This window comes from Podarcis liolepis (assembly GCF_965112155.1).
Source record: "Podarcis liolepis genome assembly, chromosome: 6".
NCBI lineage: Eukaryota > Metazoa > Chordata > Lepidosauria > Squamata > Lacertidae > Podarcis > Podarcis liolepis.
The window spans coordinates 32,603,667-32,628,712 of NC_139559.1; the positions used below are offsets into that span (position 1 = coordinate 32,603,667).

At 43.5% G+C, this 25,046-nt stretch overlaps 1 protein-coding gene across 1 annotated transcript in view; it reads right to left on the reverse strand.

The window, feature by feature from the left end:
• Positions 1 to 25,046, reverse strand: part of LGR6 (leucine rich repeat containing G protein-coupled receptor 6) — a 147,598-nt gene that overhangs the window by 46,563 nt on the left and 75,989 nt on the right. Inside the window, exons 5-6 of the mRNA XM_083508556.1 lie at positions 13,651 to 13,866; positions 5,998 to 6,069 (exon numbers count right to left, since the gene is read on the reverse strand). Of these exons, the coding sequence (XP_083364682.1) occupies positions 5,998 to 6,069; positions 13,651 to 13,866 (288 nt within the window). The remainder of the gene's footprint in view (positions 1 to 5,997; positions 6,070 to 13,650; positions 13,867 to 25,046) is intronic.

The window sequence follows — 25,046 nt, forward strand, 5'->3', positions numbered from 1 at the left end:
TTGCAGTGATTTTTAGGAAGTCATTAGTCTGCACCAGGCGTCCTACTGGGAAGACCCAGTTTTCTGAGTGCATGTTCTGGAAGTTGGGCAATAGGGGCAGTACAGGATTCCTTTTGGTGTACCGACCTCCCCGCTGCACCAAGGATTCCCTGTCCGAGCTGCTTCAGGTCGTGGCGGAGGTTCTCCTGGAGACACCTAGTTTGGTTGTCCTAGGGGATTTTAACATCCACGCCGACACGACCTTACAAGGGGCCGCTCGGGACTTCGTGGAAAGCATGGCCTCCATGGGGCTGTCCCTGAATAAGTTGGGCCCAACTCATAGTCATGGACATGCCTTAGACCTGGTATTCACCTCTAGCGACGTGGGTGATCTGACACTAAGTAAAAATGAAACCAAAGAAGTGCCATGGTCAGATCACTTCCTGGTGCAACTGGACTTCTCCGCGACCCTTCCCCTCTGCAGGGAGGTGGGACCAATTCGGATGGTCCGCCCCCGCCACTTAATGGATCCAAATGGTTTCCAGAGAGTGGTAGGGGATGCTTTATCCCATGTTGATGGCCTTTCAGCTGATTCCCTGGTGGCCCGCTGGAATGCGGAGTTAACCAGGGCTATCGACTGTCTGGCTCCGAAGCGCCCTCTCCGATTGCATGGAGCCCGGACAGCCCCGTGGTTTTCTTCGGAGCTGAGGGCGATGAAACAATCGCTGAGACGGCTAGAGCGTCGGTGGCAGAAAACTCACTCTGAATCTGACCGGACACAGGTTAGAGCTCAACGTCGAGCCTACCAAGTGGCGATAGCGACGGCGAAGAAGACTTTCTTCACCGCCTCTATTGCATCTGCAGAAAATAGTAGCAGGAGACTCTTTCAGGTGGTCCGCAATTTAACAGAACCACCTTTACCATCGGGGCCTTGTAAAGACCCCAAGATCTCCTGCAACGATTTTGCAAAGTTTTTTGCAGATAAAATCACTCATATTCGGAAGGAGCTAGACACCACCGTGGGAGCAGGGCTGGGGCGGGAGAGTGCTAGAGCCCTGTCTGGTCAAGTTGCATGGAATCAATTTCAATCCGTTACCCCCGAGGATGTGGACAGGCTGCTTGGACGAGTGAAACCAACCACCTGTCTCCTTGATCCTTGCCCATCCTGGCTTATAAAAGCTAGCCGGGAAGGGCTGGGCGATGGGCTCTGCGGGGTGGTGAATACTTCCCTCTGTGAGGGAACATTCCCAGATCCGCTGAAAGAGGCGGTCATTAAACCGCTTCTTAAAAAACCATCTTTAGACCCGGCCAGTATGGCCAACTATCGCCCAGTCTCAAATCTTCCATTCTTGGGCAAGGTGATTGAGCATGTGGTTGCTGAACAACTCCAGGCACGCCTGGAGGATGCGGACCATTTGGATCCCTTCCAATCAGGGTTCAGGCCTCATCATGGGACTGAAACTGCCTTGGTCGCACTGGTTGATGATCTCCGGCGAGCTAGGGACAAAGGTGAGAGTTGTTTCCTAGTTCTGCTGGATCTCTCAGCGGCCTTTGATACAATCGACCATAACATCCTTCTGGACCGTCTAGAGGGGTTGGGAGCTGGGGGCACTGTTATACAGTGGTTTCGCTCCTTTCTCCTGGGCCGTGTTCAGAAAGTGGTGGTGGGGGATGAGTGTTCAGACCCCTGGGCCCTCACTTGTGGGGTGCCTCAGGGTTCCGTCCTCTCCCCCATGCTTTTTAACATCTATATGAAGCCGCTGGGAGAGATCATCAGGGGGTTTGGACTGGGTGTCCATCAATATGCAGATGATACCCAGCTCTACCTTTCTTTCAAATCAGAACCAGTGAAGGCGGTGAAGGTCCTGTGTGAGTGCCTGGAGGCGGTTGGAGGATGGATGGCGGCTAATGGATTGAAGTTGAATCCTGACAAGACAGAAGTACTGTTCTTGGGGGACAGGGGGCGGGCTGGTGTGGAGGACTCCCTGGTCCTGAATGGGGTAACTGTGCCCCTGAAGGACCAGGTGCGTAGCCTGGGAGTCATTTTGGACTCACAGCTGTCCATGGAGGCACAGGTCAATTCTGTATCCAGGGCAGCTGTTTACCAACTCCACCTGGTACGCAGGCTAAGACCCTACCTGCCCGCTGACTGTTTGGCCAGAGTGGTGCATGCTCTAGTTATCTCCCGCTTGGACTACTGCAATGCGCTCTACGTGGGGCTACCTTTGAAGGTGACTCGGAAACTACAGCTAATCCAGAATGCGGCAGCTAGACTGGTGACTGGGGGCGGCCGCCGAGACCACATAACACCGGTCTTGAAAGACCTACATTGGCTCCCAGTACGTTTCCGAGCACAATCCAAAGTGTTGGTGTTGACCTTTAAAGCCCTAAACGGCTTCGGCCCAGTATACCTGAAGGAGCGTCTCCACCCCCATCATTCTGCCCGGACGCTGAGGTCCAGCGCCGAGGGCCTTCGGGCGGTTCCCTCATTGCGAGAAGCGAAGCTACAGGGAACCAGGCAGAGGGCCTTTTCGGTGGTGGCGCCCGCCCTGTGGAATGCCCTCCCATCGGATGTCAAGGTGATGGACAACTACCTGACATTCAGAAAACATCTTAAGGCGGCCCTATTCAGGGAAGCTTTTAATGTATGATATTTTAGCGTTTTTTGGTTTCTGTGGAAGCCGCCCAGAGTGGCTGGGGAAACCCAGCCAGATGGGCGGGGTACAAATAATAAATTATTATTATTATTATTATTATTATTTACCAGAAGATTGGAAGGCAGCCAAAGTTAACACCATTTTTTTTGTTTTGTTTTTTAATTAATCCTAAGGGGATCTGGAAAATTACTGATCTGTCAGCGTAACTTCTGTTCCAGGTAAATTGGAAGAAATTATTAAAGTCAGAATTGTTAAACACATTAACAAGCCTTGCTGAGGAAAATCAACATGGCTTCCACAGAAGGCAGCCCTGCCCAACTAGCCTTTCAGAACTGTCAATGTACATGTAGATAGGGCTGACCTGGTGGACATGGTGTGGCTGGATTTTGTTTTGGGAAAGCTCTGTACTGAAGGCCCCTCTGTAAATTAAGGAGTCATGGAGTTTGAGGAATGGTTAAAGAACAGGAAGCAGAGGGTTGGAATAAATGGTTCACTTACAAAATGGAGAACAGTAAGAAGCAAACAATGGAGTCTCCCAAAGAACTGTACTAGGACCAGTGTGTCCACTCATATCACTGCCTGCACATGTGAACTGGGCCAATTCACTGTGATAGCAATATGGCCCCTTACCATATTGATAGAAATCACTGAATTTGAGCCCTACAAGTCTTCTGAATTTCAGAAGCACAATCCTAGCAATATTATAATGGCCACTGAAATGAGTGGCAATCACAGACACTGTGCTGATCCACCTTTTTGAGGAAGTGTTTACACATAATAATAAAGAAATATGAAATAGAGGGATATGTGAAAATATAACAACGTATCACACAAGGAACCTTTGCATCTTAGACATTATTTTCTTTGTGACTTTTATAAACACCAGAATTTGGATCTGCATTAATGAAAATATATATGGAACAATGGTGTGAAATGTTGTTGTTGTTATTATACACCCTTTACCCTAAGGTCCCAGAGTAGGTTACAACAATTTAAAATACAATGTTGTGGCTAAGTATAAGGGTTCCCCCATTGCACTATGGTATAAGTAATGCTCTTGGATTGTCCTTGCTTTGATTTGATGGGACTGAACTGAAGCACAGATACCACCATCTTTAGGACTTTCAGCCTAAAGATTTTTCCTGATGTAAGTCATCCCACGTAAATAACACTGCTGTCAACACACACACACACACACACACACACACACACACACTCTGTCTTCTGGGCGCTATACATTTTGACACCCCAAGGGGCTGTATTGTGTGATCCAAGAACTTCACTCCAAGATATATTTTGAAATGTTACACATGATGTGCACAGACTTAGATCATGTGCATAGTACATTTTCCTGCCATACAAGGAAGAGACTGTAGCCTCCAAGTCTGGATCAGACTGTTACTATTAATGCTTGATGTTTTTTATTATTATTTTTATGTGTGTTGGAAGCTGCCCAGAGTGGCTGGGGCAACCCAGCCAGATGGGTGGGCGGGGTACATTATTATTATTATTATTATTATTATTATTATTATTATTATTATTATTATTATTATTATTATTATTATTATCTTTCTCCCCTTCCTAAATGGAGGCTCTAGGAATGGAGCATATTATATATACTATTGTCTGGAAAACATATTTTCTCATATTGCCTCTTCCTAATTCCTAGCTCCGAGCTTCTGGGGATAACAGACATCCTTGGCAGAATTTCACATCTTGGTGGCAGCTTTATCTCCTTGAATGACACTTTTATGCTGGGATAGAGTTTCGTTCTCTTTTACTGGCTCTTTCCCCATTTTGTCCTTCTTGTTCTTTTGACAGTTTGATTCCATCATTAAAGTCAATAACTGTTTTACTGGAGTGGATGCAAAGGTCTCTGGACAACTAAGGGCAAGAGCCTCTTAGTTTCATGTTTGGAATGCTGATTTATCTCGTCTGTTATTTTTTACTAGGTCATCATATAAAAAAGAAAGCTGTTTCCATCACAGTAGTTAGGCAAGGCCCCATTTGTCTGTCCCACCACACCAGTTGCTCTTGTTCTTCAATGGTCCAGCAACTTATCAGGGCAGGATATTGTAGTGGGCACTTCCCAAGCCATGACAGAATATATTTACCTGAAAAGGATGGTACTGTGATGGCCAACCTCAGAATCTTCACTGAGAGACCGAAGTAATTTACATCATTTCTAGCAGGGATAAGGTGGAAATAATGCAAATAGCATCAGCTATTTCCTTCTGGCGATTCTGAGACTGATAGTTCCAGGTTCCTTTCACAAAACCTGTTCCTTGAGCATTGATCCTGAGATGTTTGCATGGAGATAAGACAACTGTGGATAATATTGAGCATTCATTCTGATCTGTTTGCGGGGAGGTTACATGATGTTGCATCAAGCAACTGTTGTCCCACACTGCCCAGCACATTTCTCCATCTCTTTCCATAGTGCATAAAGTCCATGACCTGACCCAGATAGGCTTCCAGGCCCTTAGAGAGCAGGAGAAGCGGTAGGTAGCAGCAGAGCATGCCTTGTGAGCACCCAGCCAGGTATTTTTTGCAAGCATTCAAATAGAGGGCTTGCAAAAACCTCAGTTTAAATACCTACAAAGACATTTCCTTACTCACCTCTCCTCCAATCCCCCCTCCCCCCAACTTCGTAGGCTGGCATGGCCCTCTGGGTGTAAGAAAGTCTGTTATGTAGCTTTGCCTGAAAAAGTTTCACCACTGACTTATTGAACTTTTCTGATTCCTCCAGTGCTGATAATATATCCAGAAAAAAAGAGACACGAGTGCCAGAAAGGTAGCCTTTTCCTAGCTCAGCTCGAGGCAGGGGCATAGGAAGGGGGTGAGGGTGGTGTGGTCTGCCCAGGGCGTCATCCTTGAGGGGGGTGACAAAATGGAACACCTCAGGGCAGCACTTACCGCAGGGCCTGGCCTGCAGTGCGCCCGAGCCATGCGTCTCTCCTGGGAGTGACGTGGTGGCTCGGGGCCCTGCACTGCCTGAAATGGCAGCATGGGGGTTGCGTTCGCCAGGCAGACGCTGTGTGGCAGCTCGCCACACCACTCCCCTAGGTCGATTGCTGCGCCGCGCCACGGGGCAGATCGCCACGGCGCTCCCATGCATGGATCGCCATGGTGCCCTCATGCACAGCTCACCCTGCCCCTGTGGGCGGATTGCCTGGCCCCCGCTGCTCCAGGTGTCGGAGCAGTTAGCTATGCCCCTGGCTCTAGGATGCAATAGCTGAAGAGATCAAGCCTTTCTAGATCCTCCTGCAGAGAGACGGAACACATACACAGAGCGTGACTGTCCCACTCTTTCAGGATGGATGATTTAGTGCTAGGTACAAAGGAAAAGGAAACAACTTACAGAGTTTCCAAGCTGTGGAGTCCTTCAAAGCCGTGGGTTCCGAGGCTGCGGATGTGGTTATTATGCAGGTGTCTGCAGAGAGAAAGGAGATCCTTAGATTCCCAACATCAGCAAACAGATTTTTTCCCCATTTTGTTGCCTATAAGAACACTGAAAGCTAAATGCTGCCAAGGGCAAGGTGACCCTAGACAAGTGTTCACGAGTTCCCAAAGCACTCATGAACATGGCAGACAACTGAATATATTCAAAATTAATAGGGATCATTGGAAGGGAGCGCACTCAGTTGTTATCTGTATGCAATAGGCCCCAGTCATCATGACTACTGATGGGGGAGACTCCCCTATCTGGTTTCAGACTGTGTGCTCATAAAATTAGCTAATCTGTCCTGAATTTGGATGGGGTCCAAACTGGCTAATTTTCAAGCTCTCCCCATGCTGTACTCAGATGATGTTGCTGTCGTGCTTCTGCTGATGTCACTTGGGACATAATCAAGCTTGGAGGTCTCTTCACTCCCATCTCCTCTGCATGCCTCCCCACCCCCACCCCCCACAAAGGCTCAACAACTTTTCTGTCCAGATTTTCACATTTTGAAATATGGCAACCCTACCTCCCCACTGCCCAGAGATAGCAGGCTTAAGGTGAACCACAGAGATCTAGTGGTCAATGGTAGTCCCGGGGCTTTGGAAAATACCTGAGGATGTTGGACTCCCCTCAAGGAGAGGATGTGGGAGATTAGCAGACAAACCTAACAAATGCATATTCTTGCTAGCTAGCATGAGAAGGGGCTAGTACCCCTTCTTTGCTGATAGGCAGATACTTGGATCATAGAAATACAACTGGTAAAGAGGACTCTGTGTGATGTAAGTTCCCCTCTTCTCCTGGAGAGGAAGGAGCAGATAGGACTTCCTGTCCCTCTCCCTTTGACCACCGTTGGCTGCAGAAATGCCTCCGCTTGCTCCAGCTTTAGGCGAATGCCTGAAGCTGGTTATACTGTAAATATAAGTATTTTGCCAGCATAGTTTTTACTTCTGCCATTGCTTTGAACCAATGCAAGATTACAAATTAATTATATTTTTAAACTTTGTTGTCTGGTTTTTTGTTAAGTGGAGTAAGAAGGGGAAAGCCACCTTACTTTGTAGATGGGCTTCCTCAAAATCCTCTCCTACTCATTAAAACCCAACCCACAAAGGAAGCGTAGAGAGAAAAATTTGTCACTTTTAAGGGTCCAGAGCAGCCATGAGATCATTTCTGGTATGCTGGAATTTTGGCTGGCAATGGATGTCATTACAGAGCAAAAAGAGGTGGCCAACTCACTAAGGAGTATTTTAGATAAGCTCATGGCCATTATATTCTTTATGATGGAACAGAGACATATTATCCTGGTCTGTAACAGCAAGCAATGTTTGGGGCAGTGGCGTGATGTAATGCAGCCCCCAGGGAGATTCCATCCAGCAGCAGGTGAAATCAATGGCACCTTAATTATTTGTGTTTGGTCTGGTGTCAGTGAAAAAAGAAATCCCATTCCAACTGGTCTCCGGTACTGGAGGTTTGGCAGAGAGCACAAAGTTCCATGGTAAAAGCAGCTTGAATTTACAAGGAACAGAGTAAACATGTGGTGGATAAATGGAAGCCTATGACATCCCTGGATGTTTCTGATGAGCACTTAGAGTGTTTGCTCTTTTGCAGAAAAAGAATACTGCTTGCCTTTCTAAAGCAAGTGGGAAACAGGGGAAAGCAGATGCTTGAGAGAAAACTTGGATCCAGTCTAACTTACAACGGAGAAGATCGATTTCATTCTAAAACTAAATCAGGAGATTAGAGCATAAAACAGTTATTCCTCCCTGACTGTAGGAAAGCAAACCCACCCACCCCCCCATATCCAGATGGTTTCCTCTATCAAATTTTATGGCGCATTTCTAGATCAGGTTGCCCTGACATCACCTTGGACCTTTACACAAAGATGACACCTGCAGCTTAAGTTGCTCTGAAGGCTGGAACCCAGGCTTCGCAATCCAGAGTTCAAATATATTATAACTAGTAACACATGACATATTGCCATATTTGAAACAGTACCAAAAACTTGCACACAAGCAATTGGAAAGCTTTGATTCACCTTTCGTACCTTTGATTAATTAGCAATAGGAACGGTTCTAAGTTAAATAAAGGCAAAAAATGCATCTAGCAGACATAACACTTGAGTAGAATAGGTTTCCATCTGGGGAACACATTCACTCTGAACTCCACGCTCAGGTACTGAGCAAGGACCAAACACACATGAAATCTTACTCGCCCAAGCTCACTTGATCAGGGAAGGAGGAAAAGTAGATGCAGGGGTAGGCCAGAGGCAAGTAAACAGGAAAAAATGAACCAATAAAAAAGGGGACATGGTCAGGAGAAAGGTCTGCTCCAAGTATGAAGAAAGTGCAAGGTGTTCAGGTTTGGACTACGATGGGGCAACTTGAATAAGGAAAATGTGGGTTTTTAGCAATTTTACATGATGGCATGAGTGAGCCCATTGTCTTGCCTCCCCACAAACTAATCAGATTGAATGTTCAACAAACAGGTTGTCTGGAAGTGCCCTTCATCCCAACACAGGAGAAAGTGGGAATAAGGCTGCAATCCTATACACACTTTGTTGTTGTTTAGTTGTGTCCAACTATTGGTGACCCCATGGACCAAAGCACGCCAGGCACTCCTGTCTTCCACTGCCTCCCGTAGTTTGGTCAAACTCATGTTTGTAGCTTCAAGAACACTGTCCAACCATCTCACCCTGTGTCATCCCCTTCTCCTTGTGCCCTCAATCTTTTCCAAAATCAGGGTCTTTTCCAGGGAGTCTTTTCTTCTCATTGGGTGGCCAAAGTATTGGAGCCTCAGCTTCACGATCTGTCCTTCCAGTGAGCACTCAGGGCTGATTTCCTTCAGAATGGATAGATTTGATCTTCTTGCAGTCAATGGGACTTACCTGGGAGTAAGTCCCAGTGACCTTAATAGAACTTAGGGCTCATCCAGACTTCCTTTCATGCTGCAGATTGACACTTTAAAGTGCCATGTCTGAGAGCTCCCCTCCTCCCTAGGGCTTTCCCCACAAAAACTTGCTCTTTACCACTGAATTGGGAGCAAAAGGCAGAGAAGGTGGCAAGGCAAAAGAGAAAGCGCTTAGACATCATACTTAATTTTAGATACATCATACAATTGCATCGTATAATTACATCATACTGAATTTTAGATAAAATACTACTTGGAGTGAGGGGGATGATGACGCACAAGCATAGTATAACCAGGGAAACAGCTAAGTTTCTAAACTGGAAAACTTAGATGCTGAATGCCAGTTGTACCATGACACAAATAGAGTCATGACTTTATAGGAGAACCAGAAAGATACAAAGGTCAAGCTGTTCTGGCTTAAGTTTGGCCTGGAATGTTTTGTTCTGTTTTGAAACGGAGCAAACCATGAACATTCCAGTCCCCACAGAACACTTTTATAATCTTATGAGCATCTGAAATGCTGGAGCTCTCATGGAAAATGGAACCCAATCTTTGCCATCAGATCCGTAGGAACATAAACAAAAGGGAGTTTGACTCACAGTCCAAGTTGGGATGGTAAATATTTGAGGAGAGGAACTCCTCTTCCATTCTTCCATCCTCTCATCCATGTTAAATAAATTACTTTAGCAAGTGGAATCACAGTTGCTCCAGTGCCTGCCAAACTGTTCCCTGCTCACACAGAGCCATTTCTCCTGGTAAGTCACAGATGGTTTGACAATTGCAGAAGTGGTGCTTTGACAAAATGAAGACACAGTTCCATAATTCTTCATTTCATTCAGGTTTCTAGAGAAATTAATGACCATATTTCCTCTGATGAATCAATGACAAACAGAATGAAGCTATTTTACAATATGTATAACATATCAGAATCCAGGAAAAGAAGGAGAGTTGGGATCATTCCAAAAAGGAAGCAACTTTCAGGATAGCACTGTCTTGAATTGCTTTGTTTAAAATAAAAATCCAGATCAAACATTTTATTTTATTTTCTGCAAAGCAATTCAGAACATTAGTGCCAGCTAATGGCATGTAGGAAGAAACACACATAATGTGATGATTACTACATTGTGTTCTGAGCGTTCCTAAGCATCACAGGCGAAAACTTGGAATAGGGATATAGCCAGTGTATGCAAGAATGACAACTAATGCTGCATTCTGTGTACAAATACATCATTTCCAAAGAATGCTGGTGTATACTGCTGCTTTCCCCTTTTAAATATGAAGCAGAGGTCCAATCCTTTATTGGCTGTGACTCCCATGTAGGGAAATCCACTCATTTAGGTCACAGCCACACTTTCAGTTATGGCTTCTTCCAATGAACCATGGGAACTGAAGTTTAGTCCCCTCTAAACAGCAATTTCCAGCACCCATAACAAACATCAGGTGCCTCACCGAAATAATCCTGCAGAATCAGATTTCTATGTTCACTTGTGCTGAGTACAGAATCCCTGTCTTTTCCCATTATAATCCCACTTGACCCACCTAAAGATCTCTTCTCAGAATAGATTGGAAACAATCAGTATTTTTCCCTTTTTAAAAAAAATATCTCATTTTTCTATATTTTTTCCTGCTGACAGAAAAAATATTTTTCCCCCCCAGATAGGTATTTAGTCAACCACACAGACAGAAAGAGCACAAATTTCTTCTTTTAGTTTCTGGGTGTCAAATTTATGTTGAAAATTTTGTTTGGATGTCTATCTGCTCCAGTGATTGAAATAAACGGGGGGGGGGGGTTACAACCCCCCCAACAACAGTTGTGACTTGTTATCAGTCTGTTCTGAATTCCCTTTTCTCTGATATCAATCTGCTCAGAATTTCAGTTGTCCTTGAAGCCCACCAGTGCCTCCCTTTCCTTAAAAAAAAACTAAATAAATGCTTTAACTTTGGCTGCAAAAAGTTTTTTTTTTTTTTTGCAAAGTTCAAAAACAAAATAAAGCATTTCTCTGGATTGTGCTCATATGTTTTCCTTCCCTAAAGTTAGAAATCTAGGAATCCTCGGAAAGATGAAATGATGCTTTGTCTTTTCCATCTTGGGCTAGATTGTAGGTGTTTTGATTTCCCTTGTTGAGTCTCCTAAACACTGAGGTTATTAAGCACGTTTTCTCCCTTGCAGCAGTGATGTGTAAAAACTCACTGTACATAAAGCCGTAACTTCCAGACATGATAGAAGGAGAAAGGATGATTTCTGCGGTTATGTTAACAGAATGCAGATCTATATATTACAGGACGTTTCCTTGTGCAGAAAGTATCCCGCATCCCCCATTACAAACCTATGCGAGAAACGGATGGGAACTGGTGTACAGAATTCCTTAGTGGGGATATAATTTATTAGCAGAGGCTGATGCCCCTAACTTGTTCCAGATTGAAGCTTGTATATTTTCATGTTGGCTCTTTCCGCCATCAGCAGATGATCAGCCATTTCGCTCCCACAGGCCCAAGGTGTGCGCAGCAGGAAAGAGCATTGCTGCACCTGGGAAGGTCATGTCCTTAGCTATGAAACTGCTGATCTGGGGTATCCAGAAGTATTAATCAGGCTGTAAATGACATCTTCCCTAGTACCCCTCCACAGCTGTTCTTTGGCCCCCTCCCAAAGGTGGCTATTTCATTAGCTCCCAGATTAGAAAGTTTATGGCAGTGACAAGCCCTTCTTCTGCCTCCACATGATTGTTTCTTAACCAAATCTCTTACACACTTACACACACACACACACACACACACACACACACAAAAGGGCCAAATCAGGTGCTACTTTTAATGCATGGTAAGTAGTCACGTCTGGAGTTAAACATATATATATATACAGTGGTACCTTGGGTTACTTATGCTTCAGGTTACATACGCTTCAGGTTACAGACTCCGCTAACCCAGAAATAGTACCTAGGGTTAAGAACTTTGCTTCAGGATGAGAACAGAAATTGTGCAGTGGCAGCGGGAGGCCCCATTAGCTAAAGTGGTGCTTCAGGTTAAGAACAGTTTCAGGTTAAGAACGGACCTCCAGAACGAATTAAGTACTTAACCCGAGGTACCACTGTAATATTAAGGGTTGGGGGAAGAGAACACAACATGAACCTACTGGAGCCAGACAACAGCCCATCTAGTCCAGGAATGTGCTCTCACAATAGCTGATGAAATACCTGTGGGAAGCCTGCAAGCTGGACATGAGCACACACATGGACTCTGCCTACCTGTGATTCCCAGAAACTGGTATTCAAAGGTGTGATGCCTCTGAAGGTGGAGGTAGAACATCACCTTCACAACTAGCAGCTGTTGATAGGCTTGTCCTCTGTGAATTTGTCAAATACTCTTTTAAAGCCATCCAGGTTGGTGGCCATCACTTACTCCTGTCTTGTAGTATTCTTTTTATAATTTTGGATATTTTTTTATTTCTTAAGTTTTATCATTTTATCCTCACAAGGCTAGTAAGCACTGCACCCAATGAACTTTGTGGCTGGGTGGGAATTTATCTCCAAGTGTAGCCAAACCAAGGCCAAAACTCTACTAGCTCACAGAGTTCCCCCAAGGAATGGTAATATTTAGATATTTCTATTTGTAGTGTTGTCAATACAGGAGAATATCATTCACGAGGTACATGATTTAACACGTCATTATTATTTTTCTCTTGTTCCTGCACTAATAGAAGTAGCCTGAAGCATTTTTGTTTTCTCCAAGCAGCTTGAAAAGTCCTACACAATAAGCCTCTCCGGAGCTTTTGGGAAATAAACTGCATATTTTAATTTTTCTAATCATCACTCTCAAACAATCTGCTGTATTTTGTTCAGGCAGTTGAAGTCAATGCATAAAGAATTGAGGAAATCCTCTTTTCCTCATTTGTTTTTCATAAGGCATGTAGTAGTCTTACCATTAAACACTTTTGCTACAGTTTGGCTTAGTATTAGTTTCCTGATGATGTTTTTATAGCCTAGCCACAAAGCATGCGTATTTCCAGAGTGGGAGTAGCTGTTTCAATCCTATATCTCATAAGTATGGTAATAATTCTAAGACAGCTGGGAATCACAAGCAAAACATCCTAATCAACACCAAACAATATACAGTTAACAAATTTACACACATAACTTTCCATCTGAGAAGATGGGCAAACCTATAAGCTATTGGTTAAAGCAAGCCCTAAATAACCTACAGGTGTGATTTCCTAAAAATATATTGTGGTCCTACTCACGTGCATTGGTGCTAAAACTGTATGTTTCATTGTATCTGATGTTTTCGCTGGTGTGGTCATTTTTCTGGTTATTAGAGTTCATTGTTATAATCATGGTATGGTATTCTGTGGGGTGGGGAAAACTTGCTTGTGAAATAAATGTGTCCCATATGGAAATGGGCAGTTACTGGGAGTAATATTATTTATTTAATTTGTTCTGTACTGTAGCTTGTGAAGACAGCTTTACACTGGAAACTGCTTAAAAACTTCTAAAACCATGCCTTTATGAACTTGCTACGTAGACTAAGGAGATTTCCTTTATGAGACACGACCCAGACTGAAACACTGATCAAGCAACTATCTCCTGCTTGTCTAAACAGTACATTGTGTTATGAGAAATGGGCTTCTGAAAGAAAGAATGAAAGAATAAATGGAAAGGAAAAGGGGGCACGTACAGTACCACAAGGCTGGTGAGGTTCTGGAAGGCGTAGTTAGGAATGTGCCAGATTTGGTTGAGGGCCAGTGTCATGGCCTGTAGAGCCGGCAGGTTGTTGAGTGCTTTGACAGGGATCTCTCTCAGAGCATTATCATCCAGCCAAAGGTGGCGTAAGGAGGGCAGCCTCTCAAAGCTCTTCTCAGGTACCACAGAGATCAAATTGGCATCCAGACGCCTAAAGGAAATAAAGAGACAAGTCAATCAAACAAAGAAACAAACACAACATGTGTGCACATAGCACAGTGCAGAAAGTGTCCTGTTGATTATCATTAAATGGTCAAAGACTTGAGCAAGTTACTGCAGCACCAGTGGCCTGCATAGACGCTCAGGAGGCACGACTGACATATGCAAATGGCTACACGTTCTTGCTTCCTTTGATGGAATATCTGTGCTTCCTGCTTGTGATTCGAGGACCCGATCCCCGCTTGGGGAATGAAAACACGTGAACACAGTATATTAGGTTAATGGGCAAGAAAAGGCCACAACTTTATTGATTACAGCATGAGAGAAGGTATGTGAGAAGGTATTGGCTTAGGCATTGGACCACAGCAAATTTGACTCCACCCACTCGGAGAGGGGTGAATCTGATGAGGGGTTAACCAACAGCAGGGGGAGCCTGTTGATGCAAATACAACTATAAGCTGGAAAATCTGAAGCGCAATGGCGGGGAGAGCTGGCGCGGCTGCATTTGAGCGGCTAAACCACGCCCCCGCGGTGGCACACAATTGGGTGCCCAACTAGGAGGCGTGGCGCACCAGCAATGATGAGAGGGCAGGGGGCAGAATGCCCCCTGTGTGACGCGGAAATTGTCTCCCGCTCACAATCCCTCCCCTCCGGAAGGAGGAGAGGCTTTATTTGACCTGATAGGAAATGGAAAGAGAGGGTGTGAGGTTTTATACCTCTGGAATGATATAGCATGAAAATTCCTTTGATAATACTGTTTGGTCTCCTGTGTAGGTGGTGGATCTCAACAAAATCACACAGTGGCTCCAGTTTATGTAACACAGATATTCTAGGGCAATTCTGCACCAGTCCTCCAAACTCAAATCAAATCAAAGAAAAATCACCTTGGCAGAAGCGACATTAGCCATTTCAGGTGAAAAAATGCAGAATTCATCTCTCCATTTTACAGTATTCAAACATCTGACTAGCTGATCTTTGTTTGCAAAGTGTCTGGGGATTTGTTCAGAATTACAGTATACAGGTGCAGTGCAGTCAATTTATAGGAAGCAGAGTTATGCTCTTCTGAATTCTTCTGCTGTTGCTGTTGCTGTACATTGTCATTCCTCACAATATACTGTTATTAAAATAAATAACCTTTCCCCTCTACTAGGGATGAATTGATGAATCTGTCAATTTTGGTTTCTCTCAGTTTCCCATGTTTCCAATCTTAAATTTACTTCTCCACATGTCCACACCAGTTTATGATTTTTTTAAAATTAAAAACATCCCCAAGAAATTTCATCAGCATCATAGTGCAAATATTTCCTAATATACACATTTCTGTATGCAAGATTGCCTAATAAACACATTTTTTCAATGCAATTTTCTGTTTGCATGCTATATTCACTAACAAATGCATTTTTATGCAAACTTTATCCTAGTATATGCATTTTGTACACATTATTGGCTGGAGAGCTGCAGTGCAAAATTTTGTGTAAATTTTGAAGAATGGGGATATGTTTTGGTTCATTTATTGTTTTGGAATGTAATTAGGTAGGTTCACCATTAAATGTGAAAGGTACTTAAATTCTCCCCCAGCCTTACCCTTTACACAACAGATTCAAGGCTAGCTTGAACTGCCATGATGTCTTCAGAATCCTCTTCCCCAAACCAAGCAATAATAAAATATCTGAACATCATTTCCTGTGGAATGGCAGGTAGTGGCGCCCTCCCTGTGGAATGCCCTCCCACCAAATGTCAAAGAGAACAACAACTACCAGACTTTTAGAAGACATCTGAAGGCAGCCCTGTTTAGGGAAGCTTTTAATGTTTGATGTATTACAGTATTTTAATATTTTTTGGGAAGCCGCCCAGAGTGGCTGGGGAAACCCAGCCAGATGGGCGGGGTATAAATAATAACAACTTCCTCCTCCTCCTCTTCTTCTTCTTCTTCTTCTTCTTCTTCTTCTTCTTCTTCTTCGGTTCATTTTTGTTTGTTTGTTTGTTTATAATACAAAACAAAATAAAAATTGCAGGTTTGGTATAGGAACTGCAGTAGTGTAAGCCAAATGTGACACCGATGAGAAGTAGTTGGGTTTTTTAAATCAGAATTCTTTAGTTCCATAAAAGCTGAAGAGCTCAAAAAGAAGGATTTAAGCCCAGTTAAAGAGCTGGGTTTGATACCTGTTTCTGCTACTGTGTCATCTGAATGAGTCAGCAAATGGAGGAGAAGGGGAAATCCTTCATCCGCCTAATACAAGCTGAATTTCTTAATCTTTTGTTTGTATGGTAAATTCTTAAATGTAGATACTGTTTCATCTAACATGAATGTTTCAGTTGTCCTAGAAATAATCTGCAAAACCTCTTAAGTGCAATACTAATGCAAGTGAAAATTAAACATTTTCTTGGCGCTAAGGGAGAATGTGTCTTGTGTTCTATTGTAGTATCTTTTGGCCACTTCAATCAGTCTATAGAGAATCTTAGGTTTCTGGCTCAAGCTGCAACTGCAGCTAGGGGAAGAATGGGCACTCCAAAACATTGCTTGTAGACGCTGGTTTTACTACTTTGTGACCTACTATTTTCCTATATGTGTTTGGGTTGGAAATGAGGTCTGCCCCACCCTTGCTTCCATTAAAGTGTAGTGAAGACAAGGTGGAACAAGTTGCTTTGGAAAGCTGTTCCATAGAGATAGGTGTTCAGTAACAACTTGCAATGGGACTAATAGCTCCAGCACAAAAGGAATTGAATAAAACTCTTAGTAAAGAAAATAAACTTTACAGAATGCCAATGGAATAATATCATATCCTCAGCATGCCAATTTGTTATAAGGTACTCCATAGGTTTTGCTTTCCCATGCCTTGCTGCATCTCAGTTTTGGAATTATTTGTGGGGGGGGGGGATCTGTTTCTTGGGAAAACACCTGTTGAAAGTCTTGTGAGTCTACTCAAACTAGTAGTCGGCCCATGACAATGGCTAGGTTTAGCAGAGGGTGATAACCCAGTGTTTCCCTTCCTTCACTTGTATCATTTGGAGGTCTGAGTACTTGGAAAACCACCAAGTACAACGGAGTCATGTTAACTACATCTTGTAAATCCAAAGAATTATGCAATTTCCAGTACTCAACAAATGACGGGTCTACATATGGTTTTATAAGATAACCTTGATGAAGCCCCTAATATCTACCTTATGTTTTCAGAGAAAGCTGCATCAGGTAAGTCTTTAAATATAAAGACTCAAATACTGCAAAGTGTATGGTTATAAAAGCCAGTTTATTATTTAACAGCAGGGTTTTTCTGAGATAGATGAGTGCCCCTGAACCCAGTAATAATACAGGTCATGCTTCCCTTTTATTCTTCAAAACTTCTATTTTGGTTTGTGACTTGGACACGGACAATGAATGGAGAACCAGGGAAGCAGATTGCTTCAGATATTTGGATGTAGGAAGGGGTTGTGCAACCGGGTCAGCCAGAGACCTGGAAAAGAAGCAATTTGTATTGGACTAAAGGAAGAAGAGAAAAGAAGTTCTAAGTTTCAGCGGTTGGCTGAAGAGACAGGCTTTCTGTTTAGAGATGATGCTGTTGCTTAGGAACTGGTGCCATTTTGGAACCTGCACCACCTACATGGTCTTACTGGCTTGCTGCCTGCCCGATCTGCGCATTTGTAAATAAACAGTTATCGCAAAATGCACCAGAATTCTCCATTGCTCTGTTATTCAAAAGAAAAACTGATCCTGCAAAGCTGCCCCGGAACCTTCACCACAAAGGGAAAGTGGGAGTGAAAACAATAACACCGACAGACATAAATAAACTGAAAACTGGCTTCCAGAAGTAGTTTGGTATCCTGGCTTGCTTGCTTTCTGAAATAAAGTTGGATTGCCATAAAAACATGTAGCAGAGTTCAAGCTCACTAACTGCTATTGCTCCCAAATGTAGTTCTTCTTGAGGAAGAGATGGAGCGAATATAAAACTCAGCTCCCTTGGCACCAAGAAGCTGCTAATTATATCAATTAAGCAAAACAAAAAAGCAACCACATGGCTCTCCTCTTTCTGCACTGTGTGATTATGGCTTCTTAAGCACTTTCTATTATGGTTTATACCTGGGATAATTGGGCAGATTAGGAGACAGGGTAGGCCAGTGCCAACTTGCTCCATTTCCACATAGACGTTGACATTTTTTATTCTGCTGTGCTTCTCAGATCATGCTGTAGTTTCCATCACAAGCATCAATCCTACAGTGGGATGTTCACGTCATATGGAGGAACTCAGACGAGGCTCTGAGATTGTTCAAGTGTAAAGCTAAACCGTAGCACCCAGTGAAGGGCCAAACCAATCCTCCACAGACTTTCCCCACCAATATCTTAACCCCATCATCTGCTGGATCTTCAGTATAAGAATGTGTCCCAAGGTATTTATTTATTTATTGAATTTATATACCACCCTATACCCGCAGGTTCACAGAATAAAGGTACCATGATTTTGCACATGCATTCTCACACATCACATCTTACATGTGAGGGCTCATCATTGAGCCTACCTAGTGACAGTGAAGGCAGGAAAACCAAGTGTCCCATTTGGGGATCAAGCCTGAAAACATGGGATTATCAGCACCACACTCTAACCAACTGAGCTATCCTGTTGGGGAAATAAAGAGCCTTAGAATACAGTGGTACCTCGAGTTACAAATGCCTCAGATTACAAACAGTTCAGGTTACAAACTCCGCTAACTTGGAAGAGTTACCTCGAGTTGAGAACTTTGCCCCAGGATGAGAATGGAAATCGTGTGCCAGTGATGCAGCAGCAGCAGCAGCAGCAGCAAGAGGCCCCATTCGCGAAAGCATGCCTCTAGTTAAGAATAGTTTCAGGTTAAGAACGGACCTCCGGAACGAATTAAGTTCGTAACTAGAGGTACCACTGTAATAGAATTGTAGAGTTGCCGTCTAGTCCCACCCCTTGCAACATAGGAATGTTTTGCCCAACGTAGGGCTCCAACCCACAACCCTGAGATAAAGAGACTCATTCTCTACCAACTGAACTCTCTGTCCGACAACATATGAAGGGTTGCAGATAAAATCACTTGCATCTGTTGGGACCTTCATTTGTTCTCAGAAGGTGCCATATGACCAACCGTATAACCTGGACATGTGAAAAAATTCTTTCCCAATCCAACCCCCCCCCCCCCAAATCTCAGCACTCATATCTATAGGTAGGATTGAAAACCCTTTTTTTCTGGCAGGTCACTCACTTTTCCACATCAGCGTATCAACCATGTCAGGAAAGGGTTTATCAGTCACATGCTTTGCCTGCCATGCAACTATTAAAATTACATAAATACTGACAGGAAGAAAAGTGGAAATTCTAGACATTGCCATAGGTTTACTCCATTTCACCATTATTGAATTAAATATATTGTGTGTCTGGTTTTTAAGTCTTGAACCATAGTGAAGATTAATTTTCATGGCGTTTCTCATCTGTCTTGTGGCTAGACTACAGAACTACAAGAGAATGCAAGTTTCTCATATAATCTTTTGCATTTCCCCTCCCCGCTGAAAAATTCATGTGGTACAGTACAGAAAAAAAATTATTTCGGGCTCTTCTACTATCTTATGTGTGGCTTAAAATGAAATAGGATCTTGAGTAAAAAAAACAATAACAACATAACCTACGTGCCTATACAGAAGTATACAAACAATATTATAAAGTCCCCAATGTGCTTTTTATTGACCTTGATTAGGAAGATTCATGACCCTGAACCCTCTCACTTAAGTACATGACTTGTTACATTTCCCTTAGTGAAGAGCCAAAGAACAGGGAAGATGGGTGATTGGTCCCAGATGTTCTATACAGTAGATATGTCTGTGCAGTTGGGTTGATAGGTCCCATATGTTAAATACAGTAGATGTGTCAGTACAGCAGGGAGACTGACAACAATTCCCATATGCTGATTTCACTAGGAAAGTCTGCATACTTATATCTATAATAGACTTCAGCGAACAGTCTTTTACAATAGGCTAACGGAGACACATAGAGTCCTGCTTCACTAGATATTCTTTTGCTCTGATGTCTCATTACTCTGAACCTGTTTATACATTCAGTTAAATTGGAAGATTGAATCTGTCATAGCATCCCCCACTCATGGCCATTTTTTGTGGTGGACACAGTTTATTTTAAAAGAATATCCCAGGCATATTGTTCAGGGGAGAATGAATGGGCGATGCCTCCCTCTCCCCCAGAATGGTGCTATATTTCTGCTGTTCCTGAAAATATGAGTGTTAATTAATTGGGCAGATGCTTCTTTATTGTGAATATACTTCAAGGTTATATTATATGTCCTTTTCAAGAAAAAAAGATTCCTAAATATGAAGCACTCATACTTCATAGCTTCAGCTAATAATGCTATGAAAGCTGACCAGCCAATTGTGCTTTGTCTTTGTCAGGCAAATGGCTTGCCAATGGCCTAGAATGACTGGTAGATGTCTTCTCAATGGGAACTAATTGAAATAGCTGGAGAACCTTCCTGAGGGTTTCAAATGGGCGAGGTCACTAGAACCTGGAAGTGGAGGATGCAACCTATAGACATGTGAAGAAACTGTAGTTCAGAGATACACCTTGTGGTGCAGGATGCCTTTCTAGGGCAAGGTGGTCCAATGCACAGCCCAAGGGGGTGACCCTTGACAACACTTGATGCCCCCTCTAGCCCTCACACTAGCCCTCCCAAAGCCAGGTAAGTGAGGCGATTGGCTATGGGAAGGAGGCAAGAGGGCTCTGGCAGGGTCCTAGAGTCTTCCCTCCTCCTTAAAGGTAAAGGTAAAGGTACCACTGCCCGTACGGGCCAGTCGTGTCCGACTCTAGGGTTGTGCGCCCATCTCACTTAAGAGGCCGGGGGCCAGCGCTGTCCGGAGACACTTCCGGGTCACGTGGCCAGCGTGACGAAGCTGCAGCTGGCGAGCCAGCACCAGCGCTGCACACGGAAACACCGTTTACCTTCCCGCTATAAAGCGGTACCTATTTATCTACTTGCACTTAGGGGTGCTTTCGAACTGCTAGGTGGGCAGGAGCTGGGACCGAACAACGGGAGCGCACCCCGCCGCGGGGATTCGAACCACCGACCATGCGATCGGCAAGTCCTAGGCGCTGAGGTTTTACCCACAGCGCCACCCGCGTCCCTTCCCTCCTCCTTACCAAAGCCTAATTAGTACTTTCCCAGCTTTGGGAAGGAGGTAGGAGGGCTCTAGGATCCTACCAGAGCCCTTGTGCCTCCTTCCCAAAGCCCAGTGTCCCGTTTGGCCTCACTTCTCCCCACCCTATGCACAGCAAGGCAGTGTGTAGCCCATGGGTTCTGTATCAAAGCACTCTTAGGGCCCACTTGGTATGAAAAGGTGGACCACCCTGCTCTAAGGATATGAAATAGATCTGCTACATGCTAACTAACTAACTTTCTGCTAGTCTGTCCTCTAGCTCCACAAACTAAACATTTCAAAATGTCTCCAGCCATCACTCCATCAAAAGGAAGCTAAATTCAAGGAGTATTGCCCCTGGAATTTCTCGTCCCTAGGGCAAGTTCAAAGTCTGTAACAATACTTTCTCCTCAAACAAGGCACAAAACTACACAATGGAAATCATGGGGCACAGCTTCTAAGGCATAAAGCAGTTTCCAGTCAGGTTTCATCATTTTATTTAGCAATTGGCTACTATATCCTTTAGAACATAGAACACAAAAACATAGGAATGTAGAAAGCTACCTTATACGTAGTGAGACTCTTGGGTACACCCAGCTCAGTATTGTTTATGCTGACTGCCGGTGGCTCTCCAGGGTTTCAGACAAGAATCTCTCTCATCCCTGTTTGGATGGGGGTTGAACCCAAGACTTTCTGCAAGCAAAGCAGACTGTCTACCACTCAGCTATGGCTGTTCCTCAAGGAGGGCTGCTTTGCTTGTTTGTGGATTACTCTACAAGTCTGAAATTCACAATTGCTTGATGGCTTCTTTTCAACTAGCTAGAAGGCTCACTTTTCTTGTGCTCCAGGAAAAGCTTATGCCTCATAAATTACCTTAACAATACTTAATGTGGCTTTGCAAAAAAATCAGATCCATGCCAATAAATTATAAGTTGATGTTAAACACCCCAGTCTATTTCTGTTGCCTTTTATCCTTTAAACATTCAGTGGAAGATATTTCTTTTCTTTTCTTTTTTCTAAGAAGCAAAAGCACATTCTATCAAAAATGATTTATATGAAGCAATATTGCCCTTACAATGAGCTGTCACATTTCAAACAGATCAAAGGTGGCCTATGAAAGCGGGAACATGCTCTCAGGCTATGCTAATTCCAAAGTGATTCCTTTCCTTCCTTCCATCCGTCATCAGAATATATATGCCTACAACCGACTTGTCTGGTGGGGAAGGCTTCTCCTTTGTCAGCATCAAAGCAACTGTCCCCGTGACTTCCAAGAAGTCACTCCTTGCATTTTAATGTTCAGCAATAATAATGATGATGATAATTACCCTATTCATGGGCTTAACATTTTTAAAGAGGTCTTTACTCTCTTTCTGTCTGCTTCCAAAATGTTTTTCCTAAAGACATGAGGAGAGGGTGGTGCACCAGTTCTATGGATTGAGATGTCTCACTGGTTCTTTGCAAGCAGTGTAATAGAAGTCAATATGTTGAAGGGCAGCATTTATCGGGCAAATTCTTCTGTCTTTCCTTCGTCTTTGAAGTCAGTGTTGGAATAATTTTGCAATATGGGGTGACAATGGAAAACAGCTAGCTGGAACAATGGCTTCTATTGCTTGGATTAAGCACATGCTGAGGAATTGATAGTCGCCAATTTCTACCTAGATGACCAGCGTTACATGTGTTTAGTCTGGGACATGGCACTTTGGCCCATTTTCCTCCCTCACTTTTTTCCTTTTGAAGAAGGTACCTCAATTATATAAATGTGGCACAGTTGTTGAAACATGGAAACACCTCAAACGGGCTACAAAGAATAGCCCACGTACACACACACCAGAGCTTCTAAAGCACCTTTTATATAAGGCACTCTCTCTATTTCCACAAGTCAAGGAACCCTCTGAGGAAACCTTCACTGTAGTTTGGGGGACTGCAGTCACAAACTGTACATTTCTTATTCTTTATTAATGTATATTTTGCTCAGTGCCAAAACAGCCTTCCACATATAATATTACCAAAGTTGGGCGCCATGCTGCCATGATGTAACATGTAAAAATATACATAACTAGAGTGATAGGACTTTGTGTGTGAAAAATAAAGTTGCCTTGAGGATCAGAGACACCATGCTCAGGAAATGGTGGCTGAAAGATCTTGAGCTGACTTTTGAAGAGGGCTTCAGAATCTGCCATGCTTCAGTTCTAATACTTGCAAATGGGGACATATGAGATGGCATTCTAAGCATCTCTGTGGGATATGCATTCGAAATGTTGCAGAAAACCAAGCTGCTTCCATTGTCTTTCATTTTCATTTGAAAGACAAGCCTCAAGAGTCTTGTCTGAGCTTTTAATCCAATCAAGCTCTCTTCTTTTTCTCACTCTTACTGAAAACGCAATAATTATAACTTATAGCACCTGCTTGCTTTGGAAGTCTTTGGTTTACTTTTGGCTGGCAGAGAAACACGAGTGTACCCATCTGCTTTAGGTAAGAGCTTGTTGTAACCACAATGTTGTTAATTAGCCTGACACACGACTCTCCTAGAGTGCGCATGGTATGCCCTTACCACACCTATAAAACTGCTGGTAGACGGACACTTTGCCAGGGAATCACGACTGAATCACTGCCTTAAACAAGGCCTAGCATCTGACATGTAGTTTAGAGTTTTTGCCATCAGGTGTAGATGTGCCTCTTCGAATCCTCTCATTTTGTGCAGACTGCAAATGAGAAGAATGCAGACGAAAGGAAGCACAAAGATTGCACAAAGGACTACTTCAAACTCTCTTGCCCTGCCTCACCCCATCATTAATAACTCTGTGCTGCTTCCTCCTCAGGCTTTTCTGTCTGCATCTCTTCAGAACAGAACAGCTTTGCCAACCTGGTGCCCTCCAGCCAGCACAGAGCTGCAAGTCCAAAACACCGAGGACAAAAGCTGCAATAGCAGGCGCTGCTAATAATTCATGGTCCTGATTCTCAGAGGTGTAAATGAGTGCTTCAGAACATATATGGAGCAGCCAGGCAACATCTAAAACAGCCTTTGCCAACTTGCTGCCTTCCAGATGTTGTCAGACTACAATGTCCATCAGCCTCAGCCAACAAATGCTGAACTCCTGTAACTTTTTATACCACAAATGTTCACTTTATTTTTTGTCTGCTTTTGTTGTGCAAGTGTGCCCCATTCCCAGACAGCAAAAAGGCAATGACATTGTACAGCATCATAGAACACATAAAGTGGGATGGTTATGTGGACAGTCCGGCCACTACTGCACCACTACTGCTTTGTTATTGTACCAGTAACATGTTGCAGAATACACTCGCCAAAGAAAGAAACAAACCCACATCAAAAAAAGTCTGAAGGGCCATCTGTTAATTTTGATATATTATGGCATCATAAATACAAACACCTCCTGCAGCACAGATTATGGGATTCCCCCCTCACCCCCCAATTTCAAACCAGTAAATATCACATGGAGAAACAATAAAGGCAATATTGTACAATTCTGCATCATCTACCTGTCCTGGCCTCCAATGTGCAAGCCTTTTAATACCTACACCGGTGTGGAATATTTTATGGAGTGCTGCTTGATTTCTAAGCAGTAGGCAAGTTAGCATTCTATGAAACGAAACACTTCAGGGCAAATGGAAAAACCACAGCCTCTAGGCAAATGTAAATAAACGAGTCAGGTCCCCACTCAACTTGTAATGTTTGGAAGCCACTCGGCAGTGATCTATGGATGCTCCAAGTTGGCAATAAATATATAGAAGACTTGTGGAAAATTACTCATAGATTCTAAATGGAAGGAAATACAGACCTGGTCTTTCTTCTGATAAAATGACCAACCCTGGGAAGATACAGAAATAATAGAAGGGCATTTGACACAAAGCCAATTTGAATGAAGAAGTATTGGCAGCCCCAATGAAATCTGAGGAAATCAGCTTAGCTTCAGATATCGCTCAACGCACAAAGCAGCCTGCTAAGGGGGAAACTGTTTACTCAATGACTTTTCATCTCTCTCAAATCAGACCTAATTTAT